The 17,331-nt window shown below is 37.4% G+C and overlaps 2 protein-coding genes across 2 annotated transcripts; both read left to right on the forward strand.

The window, feature by feature from the left end:
• The first annotated feature begins 672 nt into the window (after positions 1 to 672).
• Positions 673 to 1,823, forward strand: LOC125470356. The gene is made up of 2 exons (XM_048569317.1): positions 673 to 1,474; positions 1,786 to 1,823. Exons 1-2 carry the CDS (start codon positions 673 to 675, stop codon positions 1,821 to 1,823), a joined length of 840 nt encoding a protein of 279 aa, XP_048425274.1.
• An 11,629-nt stretch (positions 1,824 to 13,452) lies between these two features.
• On the forward strand, positions 13,453 to 16,891 carry LOC103948913 (probable serine/threonine-protein kinase PBL5). The gene is made up of 5 exons (XM_048569438.1): positions 13,453 to 13,728; positions 14,535 to 14,818; positions 15,053 to 15,242; positions 15,373 to 15,764; positions 16,307 to 16,891. Exons 1-5 carry the CDS (start codon positions 13,641 to 13,643, stop codon positions 16,607 to 16,609), a joined length of 1,257 nt encoding a protein of 418 aa, XP_048425395.1. The 5' UTR covers positions 13,453 to 13,640; the 3' UTR covers positions 16,610 to 16,891.
• The last annotated feature ends 440 nt before the right edge of the window (positions 16,892 to 17,331 follow it).

The following is a 17,331-nucleotide window of genomic DNA, read 5'->3' on the forward strand; positions in this document are numbered from 1 at the left end:
CTCCATTTGCAATCATGATTCCCCACTATTTGTTGCAGTATGTCAAGATGGTGCGTAGAGCTCTGGTGCTTACACCGGCTAGGGTGTTTCCAACGCCACCACTGTTAAGGAAAGTATCTCCACAGATTAGTCAATATTATTAATTGATATTGTTGTTATTTACTTACTTGTTTAGTCCTTGACGTTCCTTGTGTCTAGGCTTTAGTTTAGGATCTTGTTTACTGTATTCTTGTATAAAAGGTGTAAACCTAGTTGGAGATACATATAATGAAAACTATATTCCATTATACGTTTTCTATGATGGTACCAGAGTGATTGATATCTGGGCAAACAAAAAGCAAACACACAAACAAACCCTAGCAAAACGCAGCCATGGGTGATAGCGAAAAGAAGTCAACCTCCTCAGGCATGACCTCGCATTCGAAGTGGGAGAATCCTAATCACCCACTTTATCTCCATCATTCGGACCAACCTGGTGCAGTGCTTGTGCCTCAGCCACTGGTGGAAGACAATTACAGTACATGGGTTCAATCCATGACCATGGCTTTAACAGTCAAAAATAAACTAGGGCTTGTCGATGGAACAGTCGAGAAGCCTACTGAAGACAAACATGAAGAATTGTAGCAGTGGAATAGGTGTAATAATCTGGTTAAGACGTGGCTCCTAGGATCTATGTCCAAAGAAATCTCAAGTAGTGTCATCCACTGTAAAGATGCAAGGCAGATGTGGCTTGATTTACAAGAAAGGTTTTCCCATGTGAACATTGTTCAATTGTTTCACATAGAAAATGAGATCCATGGCTGTGTACAAGGCAACATGACGGTGAGTTCGTACTTCACTAAATTAAAAGGGCTTTGGGACGAACGTGATGTACTGTGTTCTATCCCTGCATGTAGTTGCGACACGAAGAAGGAGATTATTTCCTATGTTGAAACCCAGAAAACCATGAAGTTTCTCATGGGTTTAAACGATTCCTATTCCACCGTTCGAAGTAATACTCTCCTCCTTGAGCCTTTACCAACAGTGAACAAGGCCTATTCCCTTGTTCTTCGTCATGAGAGGCAGGCAGAAGTCTCAACTGGAAAGCATCCCTCTCAACCTGAAGCGGCAGTCTTTGCCGTGAAAACTGGTGGCCGAGAAAATGAACAAGAAGACGGAAATCTTCGTTGCGGGAAGTGTAACAAGACGAACCATACTACCAAGCACTGCCGAGCACACATCAAGTGTACTTTTTGTGGATGGAAAGGCCATTCATTTGAATATTGTCGCAAGCGCAAAGCGGCTGCTGAACCTGAACAAAATCGCCCACCTTCTGCTAAGGGTAATCACGTTGCAGTGTATGACAAGAAAGATGGGATGCCCAATTTTCCCTTTTCTCAGGAGGATTGCAAGCAGATACTTGCGATGTTAAACAAGAACAAGTCATCCTTTGCGAATCACGTTGGTAATTCATCAAACAATGAAGAACTCTCAGGTAAAGCTTTTTCATGCATGCATAATGGTATTACAACTGTTTGGATCTTGGATAGTGGTGCAACGGACCACATCGTTTGCAGCCCTAATTCTCTCACATCCTCGAGGCCTGTTTCTAACCATACTGTTGCACTACCCACTGGTTCTCTTGCCACGGTCACCCACATTGGACAAGTCGTTTTCTCACCCACATTGGTGCTTGATCATGTTTTGTGTGTACCATTTTTCACGTTAAACCTAATATCCATTAGTAAGCTCGCCCATGATTCTTTCTATATTACCATTTTTCTCAGACAAATTTGTGTTATACAGGACCTACGCTCGGGGAAGATGATTGGGATGGGATTTGAGCGAGAGGGGCTATACTACCTCGATCCACCACAGAAAAGAACATGCAATGTCATTCAAGCTTCCAACCCTTCTCTTTGGCATCAACGTCTAGGCCATCCATCCCAAACTGTTTCCATGTTATTTCCCTTCTTGAATAATAAATCTTGTGATTCTAATAAGTGCTTTATTTGTCCATTAGCCAAACAAACCAGAGCACCATTTTCATTAAGTTCTATATCCACTAAATCCTGTTTTGAACTGATTCATATTGACATTTGGGGGGGGTATCACGTTCCTTCTCTTTCTGGTGCACGATACTTTCTCACCATTGTTGATGACTACACTCGAAGCACATGGATTTACTTGATGAAACATAAATCTGATACACGGGATCTCCTTGTGCAATTTATTCATTTGGTTGAAACACAATTCACCACCAAGGTCAAAATGATTAGAAGTGATAATGGGCCCGAATTTCGTCTTGACAATTTTTATGCTCAGAATGGCATCGTCCATCAAACGAGTTGCGTCAACACACCACAACAAAATGGTGTTGCTGAACGTAAGCATCGTCACTTATTAAATGTTGCCCGAGCCCTCCTTTTTCAAGCCAAAATGCCAAAACGTTTTTGGGGGGACGCCATCCTTGCCGCAGCCTACCTTATCAATCGCACCCCCACACCAGTTCTTAAAGGCAAGACACCTTATGAAAAACTATTTAACAAAATTCCCCACTATTCACACTTACGCGTCTTTGGTTGTTTGTGTTTTGCTTCCACTCATCCAAATAAACCTTCCAAATTTGATCCCCGTGCCCGTCGCTGTGTTTTTCTGGGATATCCCTATGGGCAAAAAGGCTATCGTTTACTTGATCTTCAACTTAATAAAGTTTTTGTCTCCCGTGATGTCATTTTCTTTGAAGATCAGTTTCCCTTTCCCTTAAACACTTCCGATGCCCATGACAACTCACCCACCACATCCCACCCACTTTTTCATTTTGACATGGCTTCTTTTTCTGACGCATCACCCATGCCTTCCGCACCCTCTGACCCTACCTCACCTCCATTATCCTCATCTGACCCTACACCACTTGCCTTATCTTCACATGACTCTCCTACCAACCCTGCACCGTCCCCCACTACACTCCTCTCTTCCCCATCTTCAGATCCTCCATCTTCCTCACTTCCAGATACTTTACCTTCCCCCATTCAACCTGCTCTGCCCACTCCTCCACCCCGACGTGGAACTCGTCCTACTAAACCTTCCATTTTTTTGCAGGATTTTCATATCGAGGTTCCCCTCCCGTCTCGGCCTGATCCTACGTCTTCTCTGAACGTCGTCCAGTCATCGTCAGGTACTTCTCATCCTCTCTCCCATTACTTAACATATGATCGTCTCTCACCTCACCATAAAGCTTACACTACCACACTCACCCTCATCAAAGAACCCACCAGCTTTTCCCAAGCTGTCCGAGATCCACACTGGCGTGATGCCATGCAGCGTGAAATCGCTGCTCTTCAAGCAAACCATACTTGGACACTTGTGCCTTTGCCGTTGCATAAACGTCCCATTGGCTGTAAATGGGTTTACAAGATTAAGCTCAAACCTGATGGCACAATCGAACGGTACAAGGCGCGCCTCGTTGCCAAGGGCTACAGTCAAATTGAAGGTGTTGATTATCGAGAAACATTTGCTCCAGTTGCTAAATTAACCACAGTTCGCGTGCTTCTTAGTGTTGCGGCTGTGCAAGGTTGGCATCTCCATCAACTAGACGTGAACAATGCGTTCTTACATGGTGATCTCGACGAAGATGTTTACATGCATTTACCTCCTGGTTTCGGACGAAAGGGGGAGAATCGAGTATGTAAGTTGAATAAATCTTTATACGGTTTAAAGCAAGCTTCCAGGCAGTGGTTCATTAAGCTATCCAATGCCCTCAAGGCTGCTGGGTTCCATCAATCACGGTCTGATTATTCACTATTCGTCCGAAGTCGTCATGGTAACTTTGTTGCTTTATTAGTCTATGTTGACGATGTGATATTGGCAGGGAATAATCTGCATGAAATTGAAGAGACTAAGCAGTTCCTCTCTCGACAGTTCAAGCTGAAAGACTTGGGACAACTCAAGTATTTCTTGGGAATAGAAGTTGCACGCTCAAAACGTGGAATCACTCTATGCCAGCGCAAATACGCACTAGAGATATTGGATGATGCTGGTTTTCTAGGAGTTAAGCCTTCCAGGTTTCCTATGGATCAAAATTTGTCTCTCACACAAATGGAAGGAAAGGAGTTAAAAGATCCTTCATCATATAGGCGACTTGTGGGCAGGTTAATTTACTTGACCATAACAAGACCTGATTTAGCATATGTCGTCCACATACTAAGTCAATTCATGGAGAAACCACAGCAACCACATCTTGAGGCAGCACATAAAGTCCTCAAGTACATCAAACAAGCACCAGGACAAGGAATCTTTCTTCCTTCCACAGGCTCACTGGAATTACAAGCATTTTGTGATGCTGATTGGGCTAGATGTAGAGATACTCGAAGGTCGATAACTGGCTACTGTATTTTGCTTGGTCAAGCACCCATTTCCTGGAAGACTAAGAAACAAACAACTATATCTCGTTCTAGTGCAGAGGCTGAATACCGTTCCATGGCCACCACATGTTGTGAAATCATATGGTTGAAGAATATTTTGAAAGATCTGAAAGTGAGTGATTCGCAACCTGCCAAGTTGTTTTGTGACAATCAAGCAGCATTACACATTGCCTCCAATCCCGTTTTCCATGAGCGAACGAAGCATATAGAGATTGATTGTCACCTAGTACGAGAGAAGATTCAGGAAGGGATGATACGTACGGCGTACGTGAGGACAAGTGATCAACCGGCCGATATATTCACCAAGCCATTGAGTTCAACACAGTTTGAAGTATTACTTAGCAAGTTGGGTGTCATTAACATACACTCCAACTTGAGGGGGAGTGTTAAGGAAAGTATCTCCACAGATTAGTCAATATTATTAATTGATATTGTTGTTATTTACTTACTTGTTTAGTCCTTGACGTTCCTTGTGTCTAGGCTTTAGTTTAGGATCTTGTTTACTGTATTCTTGTATAAAAGGTGTAAACCTAGTTGGAGATACATATAATGAAAACTATATTCCATTATACGTTTTCTATGAACCACCTTCTCTCTATCTGCCATTACTGGCAATGTGGCTTGTGGAATCCAACGGGCTTCTTTCACTTGGTCGCTAGCTCTCTTCACTTTATGGTTGTGCTCGAAGAGGTGCTCGGGCTTGGATGTTGCAATCGGCAAGGTCCAATTAGGGGTGTGGAATTGTGCAGGTTGAGATGCACTGGTGCGGTGGCGGTTGCAGCAGAATTCTTGGTTTTCTTTAGCTTTGTTTATGTTTTGCGCCTCAATTATTGGTTAGGCTCTTGTTTGGTTGGTTTGGTTGGACCTTTTTTGCTTGTTTGTGTTTTTCTGTCTTTGGGCCTTTGGTTTGTAGGTTTGTAGTTGCCAATGAATTTTACCTTTGTTCCAAAACAAAAAAAGACAAAAAATCACAGTTAATTGAGACAAAAAATAATTAGAGCAGTTAAACAATTTTTGTTCTTAGTAAAACATTGTTTTGACAGTGTTTAGGTGGAAAAAACATCCGATCACCGACATCTCAATTTTTCCAAATTACCCACTGCACTTTCTTCAATTTCCCACCTAGCAGGCAGATTAGTTCTGTCTTTGGTTTATATCATGATTTCAGAAATCTGTTTGTACTTGACCAATGATTCAAGAAAGGAAAGAATGTACTCCTGCAGGCTGCAAAGCAGCAATGATTAATGAGAGGACGCACAAAACAAAATTAGAATGTGATAAACGAGTGGTAACTGTACAACATACGACACTGGACTGGATCATGTTCATCAATTATTGCTTAACTTTGAACAATATATTTTGGATCTACACATTTATTTTTACTTTTCACATTTTTTTCAATATTCGGCTATCAAATCAAATGAATTAAAAAAATATCACATGACAAAAATTAACAAAGAGTGTGTGAATAGCACACACCAATATTTTCTCTTCCGGCATGCCACAAACCATTATAAATGATCAGTGGCTGATTCAATTATTGTCCAATGGAAATAAGGAGTAGGTAACCACTACGGGATGATTTAGTGATTTTGGATTACTGACGCTAATGAATTGCACGATAATGGTAAGAGGAAGTTGAAACGTCGCTGTAAATCTTTTTGATCTCTAAAAGATGAACTTTTGTGATGAAACTACCAACTGATTTTTTATTTTATTTTTTAAAGAAAATAAAAACGAGTAGGTAGTGCAATCTCCAAATAAAAGTTTTTTTAATTTGTTTTTAGTTTAAATAGAAATTAAAAAGGTTCTTTTGTAGCTATACGTGGAAGGCGGAGCTTTTCTCTACTGAAGCACAAATCCAAGCACGGGATGACTGCCCAATAACCGTCGGCCTAAGGCGCGAGTAATGTAGTATATTTGTGTTTAGATAACTTACTCTATAATCTATATAACTACTCCAAATTATTAGACCATCTCCAACTCTTGGTCTAAAATTTGAACTTTTTAACCCGCAAAATTTAGGTTTTAACTCAGAAATAGTTTTTCTACTCCAACATTTCTTGCATAAAATTTTATTCTCAAATTATTAAAGAATGAATTTAAGCTAATTTTTTTTTTCTTTAACTAACTTTTTTACAAGAAAAAATTATGTAGACTATCCTAATTTAATTTTACGAACATTTTAACCTAAAAATATTTAGATTCTGACAAATCCTGAAAAATCACTAACCGACATCATAAAACTCACTAAACACTATGAAAAAAATATGAAACACATACAAGATTTTTTTTTAATTACTTCAGCAGTTAGATTTAAATTTGGACCTTTAATTTTTTTTTTTTTAACCGTTGAATTTCATCAAATTAGGTCTTAACCGTTGGATTCAATGAATTTATAAATATAAAACTAAATAAAATTTACATATATGATGGGCCAACCCCACTAATCCTGGGCTAAATCCTGGACTAAATCTGGCTTTGGTTTAGGTTATAGATTTTAGGTCCAATTTTAAGCTTGGGTTGGGTTGGATTTGGAGGGGAATAAAAGGGAAAAAATAGGTTATAGGTCAGGGTTGGAAATAGTCTTAGAATGCGTAATATCTTAGTTCATGACACGTGTGGTATAAAAAAATATATATGAAATCATCATTCTGGACTCCTCTATTGTTTTATAACAAGATGTTGGAATGAGACGAGTGTAGAACGATTATTCTAAAGTATCTGCGATACTTCTTTAAGTAAGACTGTTTATAACTTATAACTTGACTACGTGAGATTTCGTATTAGTCTAAACCAATCTCAAAATTGTTTTGGTATACTATAATCACTAGAACCGAACATGTGGTGCATAGAGCTTTGACGCGTAACAAATTGAGTGGCATGCAATCGGTTAAAATGCAAATGTGTTAAAAGATGGATCTAACTTAAAAATTTTAATATGAACATTAATCACCATATATATATATATATATATATATATATATATATATATTTTTTTTTTTTTTATTCTCAAAACCTGTTTAGCTCAGATAAACTACAATATACTATATTTCTAAGTGTATTATTTGAGCTTTTCGTTGTTGTTTAAAAGCAGGGAAATAGCTGGTGGTTTTGTCATGATATTATCATTTCGAAGGCCGAAAAGATTCACAGAAATATTTAAATCTCTCTCTTGATGTGTCCACTGCATGGACAGTTGACTTTTAATTCTTCTTGTTCCCTTCTTTCTCCTATTATGTTGAGGTATTATTTTATAGAAGGATAGTCCTAAGGAGATTAAAATTTTAAACTAAATTTACAAACTAAATAATATGTCACAAATAAAAAATAAGTATGTTAACCACCACTTAACTAATAATCCAATAATCAACATCCACATCATTTGGTTTACAAAATTCAATTTAAAAATTTGCTCTCTCTAGCATTACTCTTTATAAAATATAGGCGTTTGTTACAACGCCTTTTTTATATGTTGTCTTAACTGTTAGAATTCCTCTGTCCCACATTGGCCACAGAGCTTGAGAACAAACCCTTTAAATAGAACTACCCCAATCTAACTAATACCGAGACCTTTTGTATTAAAACCCCACACCTGACGGATTGAGCAGGTGGCCAAGTGGGGACAGTATCGGTGTTGTTGGAGTGGGCCCATGGCCCATCTACCTGAAATTTAAGATGGGATCAAAGCCAGGGGACGGGTCTGTACATCCATGTGAACGGGTGGATCCCCTTTGGCCTCGCGCAAATGGGTGAACTCTGACATGGCTCCATGTAGGCCAAAAAGATGCCACGTGCATTGGCCCAGGGCAAACGGGTGAGCCTTGGCTTGGCTCCACGTGGTTGCCGATGTGTGAAACTCCACGTGTGACCCATAAAATAGGGTCTCATGTGTGGGGGAGTGTTAGAATTCCTCTGTCCCACATCGGGCACAAAGCTTGAGAACAAGCCCTTTAAATAGAATTACCTCACTCTAACTAATACCAATATCTTTTGTATTAAAACCCCACATCTCACGGATTGAGCAGGTGGCTGAGTGAGGACAATATCAGTGTTGTTGGAGTGGGCCCATGGCCCGTCTACCTGAAATTTAAGATTAACCACATTCTAGGCTTTAATTATTGGAAGTAACTTGGATTCTCAAGGATGATGAGAAGTTCATTCTAATTAACTATGTGACCAATTTACAGAATTTCAAGCTTATGATCGGAACGGATCATATTATAAAACACTTTGTACATATCATTTTTTTTGTAAATAATCAATAAAATATGAAATCGTTTAGTCATTGAACTACATAAAGACTTATTGATAAATTCGGTAAAAGCATTAAAAACCATCCATCTATTTGCAATAATTGATTGACTAACCAACCTTAACTTTAATTGATTTTTTGTATAAAAATTATAAAAAAAAGAACAATTCCGATAATAAACACGAAATTCTATAATCGACCTTTAAACGAATTGAGGAGGAACTCCTCTCGATCTTGAGAAGCCAAGTATTGCTCTTAATTATTATTAACTAATATGACCCCAATGATTAGGTTACTCCTCCAAGTGATGCGTAACTTTTCTTGCCTTGGTTCAAGTGCAGTTAGAATAATATTTCTGAAGATATATTATATCAGAGGGACAAGGATTGTCTGCCCTTCCACTTTTGGTGCCCTCCCGTGTTCTTTTATTTTGTGTGGTCACGGTTAAACCACGTCAACATTTTATATTGTTTTTTTTATAAAGATAATAAGATAAAAATAAATAATAATATAAAATATTGACGTGATTTAACCGTGACTACATAAATAAGAGGGCACCGAAGTAGAAAGGCAGAGAATCCTTGTCTAATATGAGACACCAACTTTAATATTGATCAGTGTAGGGTTATGTAGATGTCTATTTATCTTTATCTTTTACCAAAAAAAGAATGATAAAAAATGTGTTTATCATTTATCTTTACTTAAAGATCGCATGGGGTAAAGCTACTTTTATTTTATTTTATTAATGAGTAAAACTATTTTTGATTAAAAAATTGAGTTCGGCTCCTTAAGGTTAAACAAGAGTTTTCCTTAAAATACTTTGTGAGTTATTTACAGAATTTTGTGCTTATAATCAAAATTTTCATATCATAAATCAGTTTATAAAGATCAATTCGACATAATATCAATTAAAACTAAGATTGTTTAGTCAATTAAATGTAGCAAATAGATTGACGGTTCGTAATGTTTTTATCGAGTCCGTCCATATATTTTTATACAGATTGACGATTCGTAATGTTTTTATCGAATCTGTCCATATATTTTTATACAGATTGACGATTCGTAATGTTTTTATCGAATCAGTCTATATATTTTTATACAGCTCGATAACTAAACGATTCTAATTCTAATTGAGTTCTTTTAGATATGAACTTTACAAGAAGTACAACTTCATTAGTTTGCTTCTCGAATAAAACGTGCTTGAGAAAGTGCGTGCTGCATGGCATCACGAGAAGTATTGGTGCGAAGGGCATCATTCGAAACCCCATCTCAAACACTATGTGAAGTATACTGCTCCTAAATGTTAGAGTTAACGTTTACCATGGTACAAACACTTACCATTAGATGTAGATATAAAATATTCCTCCACCTATTTTTTTCTTCAAAGTTTAAAGAGGAGGAAATTGTAATAATGGTATTTCAATTTTAATCCAATTGAAGCAATGATCTCTCAATTAAAAATCCATGACAAATGGTCTCATAACTCCTCAAAACGTGCAATTATGGTAATTCTTTTTCAACTTCGTCAAAACTTCTGTCAAAACAAGTCATGTTGGAAGAATCACCGCTACAATTGGGTTAAAGTTGAGGGATCATTGTTCCAATTGAATTAAAGTTGAGGAATCATTTCTTCAATTGAATTAAAGTTGAGGGACAATTTCTACAATTTTTTCATTTAGTTTTCCATATTTGCTTCTTGATTTTGACCTCATGTGCGTGGTACGAGACTCATTTTGACGGAAGATTTAACGATGTTGATGAAAATGACTATAACTACACGTTTTGATGAGTTAAAGGATCAATGGTCATAAATTTATAGTTGAGAGACTATTGCTCTAGTTAAGTTAAAGTTAAGGAATCATTGCTACAATTTTCTCTTTAAAAAACATAACATAAACTGTCTCACATATTGATAGATTATTACCTATACGTAAGTCCTAGGATCGATTTCACCTCTTCCACTACCGTGTCAAAAAACGAGTTTGATGTCATACATAGAGAGACAGGTGCATGATAACATATTTTGGAACGTTGATAACAACTTCTTATAACTAACAAAACATATAATGCTTCGTAACAAAATCATTGTTTGCAAAAAATTTTTGGTAAATGCAATTTAACTGGAGGAAGTTGACGTATTATGAATGAAATCATAGGGAGACAAATTTTTACATGTGAAGATTCTCAATGCATGAACTTTTTCCCCTAGGGTGGGTTAAAAAAAACCGAAAACCTAAAACCTAAAAAAAAGGGGACCTAACACTGAACCGAAACCAAAAAATCGAAAACTAAAAAGAAATCGAACTGAAAAAAAAAAAGAAAGAACCAAACCGAATCTTATTGGTTTGGTTTCGATTTTGGAGGTTTGGAAATCGAACCGAACCGAATCCCTTTATATTTTATGAATGTATGTCCATGTTGTTTTTTTTTTGTGAAACTTTGTTGCCAAGTTTGAAACTAAGCCTTGAGCTTTTCAAGGAGCATACTATGTTCAAATAGCAGAATATTTCGTGGGTTATAGAGGAAAGTTTTGGAAATCTTTAGAACTTGGATGAGTTTATCTATTTGTTTGTTTTTTCAATGGATACGCTGATAATTTTTCATTGCAATTGAGGTTGTTGAAAGAATATGATTGGTTTCTATGATCTTGTTTATATGTATAACTACCTTCCCACTTTCCCACTTTCTCTATTTTCTTATTATTAGTCTACCAATGCAAGTCTTCTTTTCACTTCTCGTGCCTGTAATGGGGCCGCGGTGGCAGTTTTTGTCACGCTTGTGGGGGGTGTACATGTATGAGATTGTTATGAGTCAGAATGATTGTTTAATGTTCTGTCATCTGATGTAAATATTTCAATTCTAATTTAATGATATCTACCCTTTGAAAAAATAATAATAATAATAATACAGTCAAAGCCAAATGCCAGCTGTGACATCCACATATCAAATTACAATTTGTTCGACACCAAAAACTCGTTTTTTTTGTTTCCAGTTTTATTTTCCCCTGGGAAATACGGAGCAGAGTTATGGCAGGCGAGCGCATCGATCACCGTTGAGACCACCATTTCACACGGCACAGCATTATTAAGGGCAAACGCGTAAAGTCAGAGGGTTCCGTAAAATGCTGATTCAGTGGGACCCACCAGGGGAATATCAACCGTCAACTTTTGTTTCATTACAGATCCGACGGCTGTGGAAAGAGCTGTGACGGATGGCCATCACCTGCCGGTGAATGTTCAGAAAGAAGGGATGTTCGGTTGCTCGCCGGAGGAAAAGGACAAAGATTAGTTGCGAACCAGCTCGCAGCCAAAATCACGCGGACCAATGCTAAACGGCCACGTAACCAGAGCATTTGGGAGATAGGAACACGTAAACGACATTACAAAAATACCGTAAATTTAATGCGAGTTTGACCAAAGAAAGCACAGTGCCGGAACGATAGGCTCGGCTCCGACGGCTCGGATATGGTTGTAAGCGCTAACACATGCAGCAAAATTCCGGCCCCGGTTATCTGTAGCGCACTTTATTATTAGATTACGAAAGTTAAGCGTAAGATTAATTTTCATCCGTGGAGAATCTTTTTCTATAGCTTTGTTTTATTCCTCTTTTAATTGTAATTAAGAAATTTTAAATTCGATATTCGTCAAAGATGAATTTAAAATATATTATTGATAGTCCATTGTAAGATTTAATCTACTTCCCCATCCTTTTAGTGTAGGTATCGTTAAAAAAAAAAAAAAAAAAACCTTGGGTGTAATTATATATTGGGGAAATACTGTAAAGAATGCTTTCTCGAGGCCAAATTGCATACTAGTCGGCCGTTTAGGTTTTCAATTATGTTGTTCTAACTACAAGATATGCAATTAAAAACATCAGATTTCTAATAATATGTTTACCATATAAAAGGGGAATTGTTATTTTCATTCAAAAAATCTCATTCTACACTCCAAACTTTCATATTAGGAAAGAAAAAAAATACACTTGTGAGGAGTGTAGAATGAGATTTTTGAAGTGCTAATAACACTTCCCTATAAATGTTTGGTTCAAGATTTGCTTCCAAATTTCCGATTTACAAATTGAATCTTACATGCAAGAAATTTAATGACAAGTAGAATCCAAATAGCCTTCATACTAAAATGTCAAAAAAAAAAAAAAAAAAAAAACTGTATTATCTTACCAAACACTGAAGAAGGCTAATAGCATTTTGTTGATAGATTTCTGCAACCTTGCATGGAACAGGAGATAGAACATCTATCGTATGCAGTTTTACTATTTTCCAATTACTTAAAATTAATAAAATAATTAAAATATACACATTGTATGCATGTAGAATACAATTTAGATACATACCGTATACATACACACGGTGTTAATCAAATTATAAATATATTTCCAAAATTGAACAATGCTACGTGTATGGTATTGGGCCATCTACTTGTCTAGAAACGTTGAACATGACATGGGGAATGGAATTCATGATGATACACCTCGTATACACATAGTATGTGTATAGCATACATTGTATACAAATCGTAAACACCTCGTATCAGTCGAGTTATGATCATAATTAAAAAAATAGCAACGCCACGCGTATGACATTGTGTAATCTACTTGTCAAAAAACGTCCAATGTAGAATTTCATAAAGGCGTTGTAAGTAAACAGATAAGAAATAATGTTGAAAAGGGGAAGTTGATGACGTGGTGAACTTCAATTTGTCAAAACTGAATTTACTTTTGCGGTTGATTTGCATCACAAACCACTGCCTCCCCATTATATTAAAGAAAAAGTTCACAAAAATGAAAATACAAGAGCCTGTCACTGTGTCCGAGTTTTGCAAACGCTTTCTTCTTTCTTCTCTCGTTCTGCTCTGGTTTCTTGGTTGGTTGGTTGGTTTTCTATGCTTATCTGGTGCTCTGTTCTTGTGCGCCAGTTGAGATAAAAAGGAGTGAGAGGACGAGAAAAAAAGAAAAGGGGAAAAACGATGAGCTGTTTTTGCTGCTCCAAGAAATCAATCAAAGAACCAGAGAAGGAAATTACCAACATCAACACCAACAAACCCAATCATCAAGGTAAAAATTATTTTCCAGAATTGTTTGATTTAAATTTGGGGTCATTGAGATTAAACCCATGAGTTATGTGATCATATTTGATTTTTTTTTGGTATTATTTTGAGAATATTTTTGGAATTTTTTTTTTTTTTTAACTTTAGGCATTGTGGGTTTTATTTTCGGTTGCTATAATTTGTTTTATTTTTTCTAAATCTGTTTGAATCTCGTGGGTAGTAATCTTTACCCTTCCTGGGTTTATGTGTGTCTTTCAATCTGTGAATAAAAGCCATTAAATTTCGTTTCATTGTATGAGTTCTTGACTTTCTTCCTCTTTTTTTTTTTGAAATTTCGATTCAAAAGGTCGGTGCTTTTGACTTTGCCATGAAATTAGTGTGAATGTTTGAAATTTTGCAGTGGATGAGGAAAGACATATGGCTGAGTGGGATTTAATCACATTTGCAAAATTTTAATCCTTTTTGTTTATCTGGGATTATGTTAAATTGTTAATTTTCTCATCTGGTGCTAAATTAATAAATTTAAATTGGTTCCTGTTGGTGTTCAATTCATTGAGACTGTTGCTCATTCATTTTGGTTGGGAAGGTCCAATCCATATTCCACACTCCTTTTAGTTTCGAATTTTGTCAGTTTGTATTCTTTGTTTGCATTTATATATTACATGACTCCGATTTTTCACCCCATATTTGAGAGAACTGATCGATATCGAATTTTGGATTTTGCTTACCATGTGCTGTATTTTGTCTTTTTTCTTGGCATTCTCAAATCTCTCTAACTTGTCTGTATGCATGTATATTTGGCCGTTTTCATAGGTCAAGTGAATACGAATGGTGATGTGAAAAAGGAATTGGGTGTGAAAAAGGAAATGGTTGTGAAAAAGGAGGAGGCCACGAAGGATGACCAGTTGTCGTTGGATGTAAAGGAGTTGAATATAAAAGAGGAGGGTTCCAACGATGGAAAAACCGCTGGCAAGCGGGCACAGACGTTTACATTTGCTGAACTTGCAGCATCAACTGACAATTTCAGGTCTGATTGCTTTGTAGGCGAAGGAGGGTTTGGAAAAGTTTACAAGGGTCAATTGGAGAAAATTAATCAGGTCAGTAGTGTTTATGCGAATGTTAGTTCTATCGTTGAGTGTTTTTAAATCACACTGTTAAAACTGTTTTCTTCAACCGAGCGTTGAACTTGTACGTTGAGTCGAATGCTGCTGGGACATAACCCGTTCCCTTTTATGCCATTGTGTAAAATGTGTTTTGTTCCTTGATTTTCATTTAATAAATGACTTATAAGCACAAGGGCCGACCCAATTTTGCTATTGTTGTTGTTCTAGGTTGTTGCTATCAAGCAGCTTGATCGTAATGGATGCCAAGGAATTAGGGAATTTGTTGTCGAAGTATTGACGCTTAGTTTGGCTGACCACCCTAATCTTGTCAAACTGCTTGGATTCTGTGCCGAGGGAGATCAGAGGCTATTGGTTTATGAATATATGCCATTAGGATCTTTGGAAAACCATTTGCATGGTATGCATCTGAAACAATCCAAAATCCCGTTCTTGTGTTATGATTGAGATTACCTTTTCACTTTCTTTGCATCTGGCCCTTATATCGCTGTGAGTTTGACTTAAGTATCACATTTGTTTTACTTTTACAGTTCTTTCACCCAGCAGGAATGTGCTTGACTGGAATACAAGAATGAAGATAGCAGCTGGTGCCGCTAGGGGTTTAGAGTATCTGCATGAGAAAATGCAGCCCCCTGTTATATACCGTGACCTGAAATGCTCGAACATTTTGCTCGGTGAGGGGTATCATCCAAAGCTATCGGATTTTGGCCTGGCTAAAGTAGGTCCCAGTGGAGATAAAACTCATGTTTCTACTAGGGTTATGGGCACGTATGGGTATTGTGCACCGGATTATGCCATGACAGGTCAGCTGACTTTTAAATCAGATGTTTATAGCTTTGGGGTTGTTCTTTTGGAGCTTATCACAGGAAGGAAAGCTATTGATAATACAAGACCCGTCAGAGAGCAGAACCTGGTAGCATGGGTAAGATAGCTCTAGTTGCACTCTCTTCTTCGATATCTACTATTACACTTCATTCACTGGAACCGGATATGTTGAATTCATGGTAGCTGCTGTTCTTTGAAATATTGTGTGCTACGCAATAATTCTCGGAAATGCTGATGTTTCTGGAAGCCTTTGTTTATCAGATTTGTCGGCATATGTTAGGTCGGGCCCAAGAGGATGGATACAAGTATTATAATCAGATTTTGTTGAAACTTACTTTCCTTACAGATGAAGGAAATAAACAGGGGCATCATTCAGCTGAAAGGGACTATCCTTGGAGGATTTTTCATCTTGCGGTTGATTTGTTGTCCCTTCTTTGATATCCGGAGTAGAAATGTTGAGTATTGCCAACTGAGTTGCCCGCACATGCATAGAAACTAGCCGATGTAGTCCATATAGAATTGGAAATATTGATTGTTATCTTGTCAGTGGAGTAAATAGAAATTTGTTACATGTATATAATTATCAGTAGTTTGGTTTCATAACTGGTTGTGTATCCTTAACCATTATATTGTTTTCAGGCAAGACCCATGTTCAGAGACCGGAAGAAATTCTCAATAATGGTGGATCCGTTGCTTCAAGGTCACTATCCAGTCAGGGGATTATACCAAGCTCTTGCTATTGCTGCGATGTGCGTTCAAGAGCAGCCCAATATGCGGCCTGTCATAACTGACATAGTTACAGCGCTGCATTACCTTGCATCCCAGAAATATGACCCCCAAACCGATCCAGTTCAAACCTCGAGAAAGGGTCCATCTTCTCCAAAAGTGAGGAGAGATGACGATATAACGCAGATTGGAGGTGACAGGCCAGAGAGAGACTAGGCCGGAGGATTACATTAAAGAATAAAGCAGCCAATAACATTTTGCGGTCTTGTAGATGATGTGCCTAGTTATCAATTTTTGCATCATAGAAGATAACAGGTACGACTGCCATTCTCAATGTTCATACACAGAATTTCTGCTCTTTATTTTCTTCTTTTTTTTCTTTTTTTCTTTTTTGCAGTGTACATGAGAGATGGCGTTTAGTGTATGTAAAATGCTTCATTGTAGAAACATTATTGGATTAGTTAGCCTTAATTTCTATAATAGTTCCATTCTTTCGCATATCGCATGGCGTTTAGTGTATACTTCCGCTCTTGTTCCAGTTTCATTTTCTGCAGTACAATATAGCTGCAGAATAATGGATGTTCTCGTGCACGAGCTTTATTGTAAAAACGAAGTGGACATATCTACTTCCTCCTGTCTGCAGGCAGGTGATGCGGGGAACATCGTTGTTGGAGAGCTTAAGATGCCCCTCTTCCGGTTAACCCAATTCAAAGAGGGGCATTGGAGGTTCCGGTGAATAATTTGTTATTGTGTAACCGGGGCTGAGTGTGGTAAGTTTTGAGGGTTTAGGGTTTAGGAGTGTAAATATCGTTTAGGCTGCCGAAAGAGCTTTGAGATCCTTGGCATCGTAATTTATTAAAGTAGCATTGAACAACTTTGTAAAAGGATGTTAACTTGTTACTTTGTTGGCAAATGGATGCTCACAGGTTTGTTTGAAA

Source organism: the organism of the source record quoted next, unplaced genomic scaffold (genome assembly GCF_019419815.1).
Source record: "Pyrus x bretschneideri cultivar Hongxiangsu unplaced genomic scaffold, Pyrus_bretschneideri_v1 Contig5, whole genome shotgun sequence".
Lineage (NCBI taxonomy): Eukaryota > Viridiplantae > Streptophyta > Magnoliopsida > Rosales > Rosaceae > Pyrus > Pyrus x bretschneideri.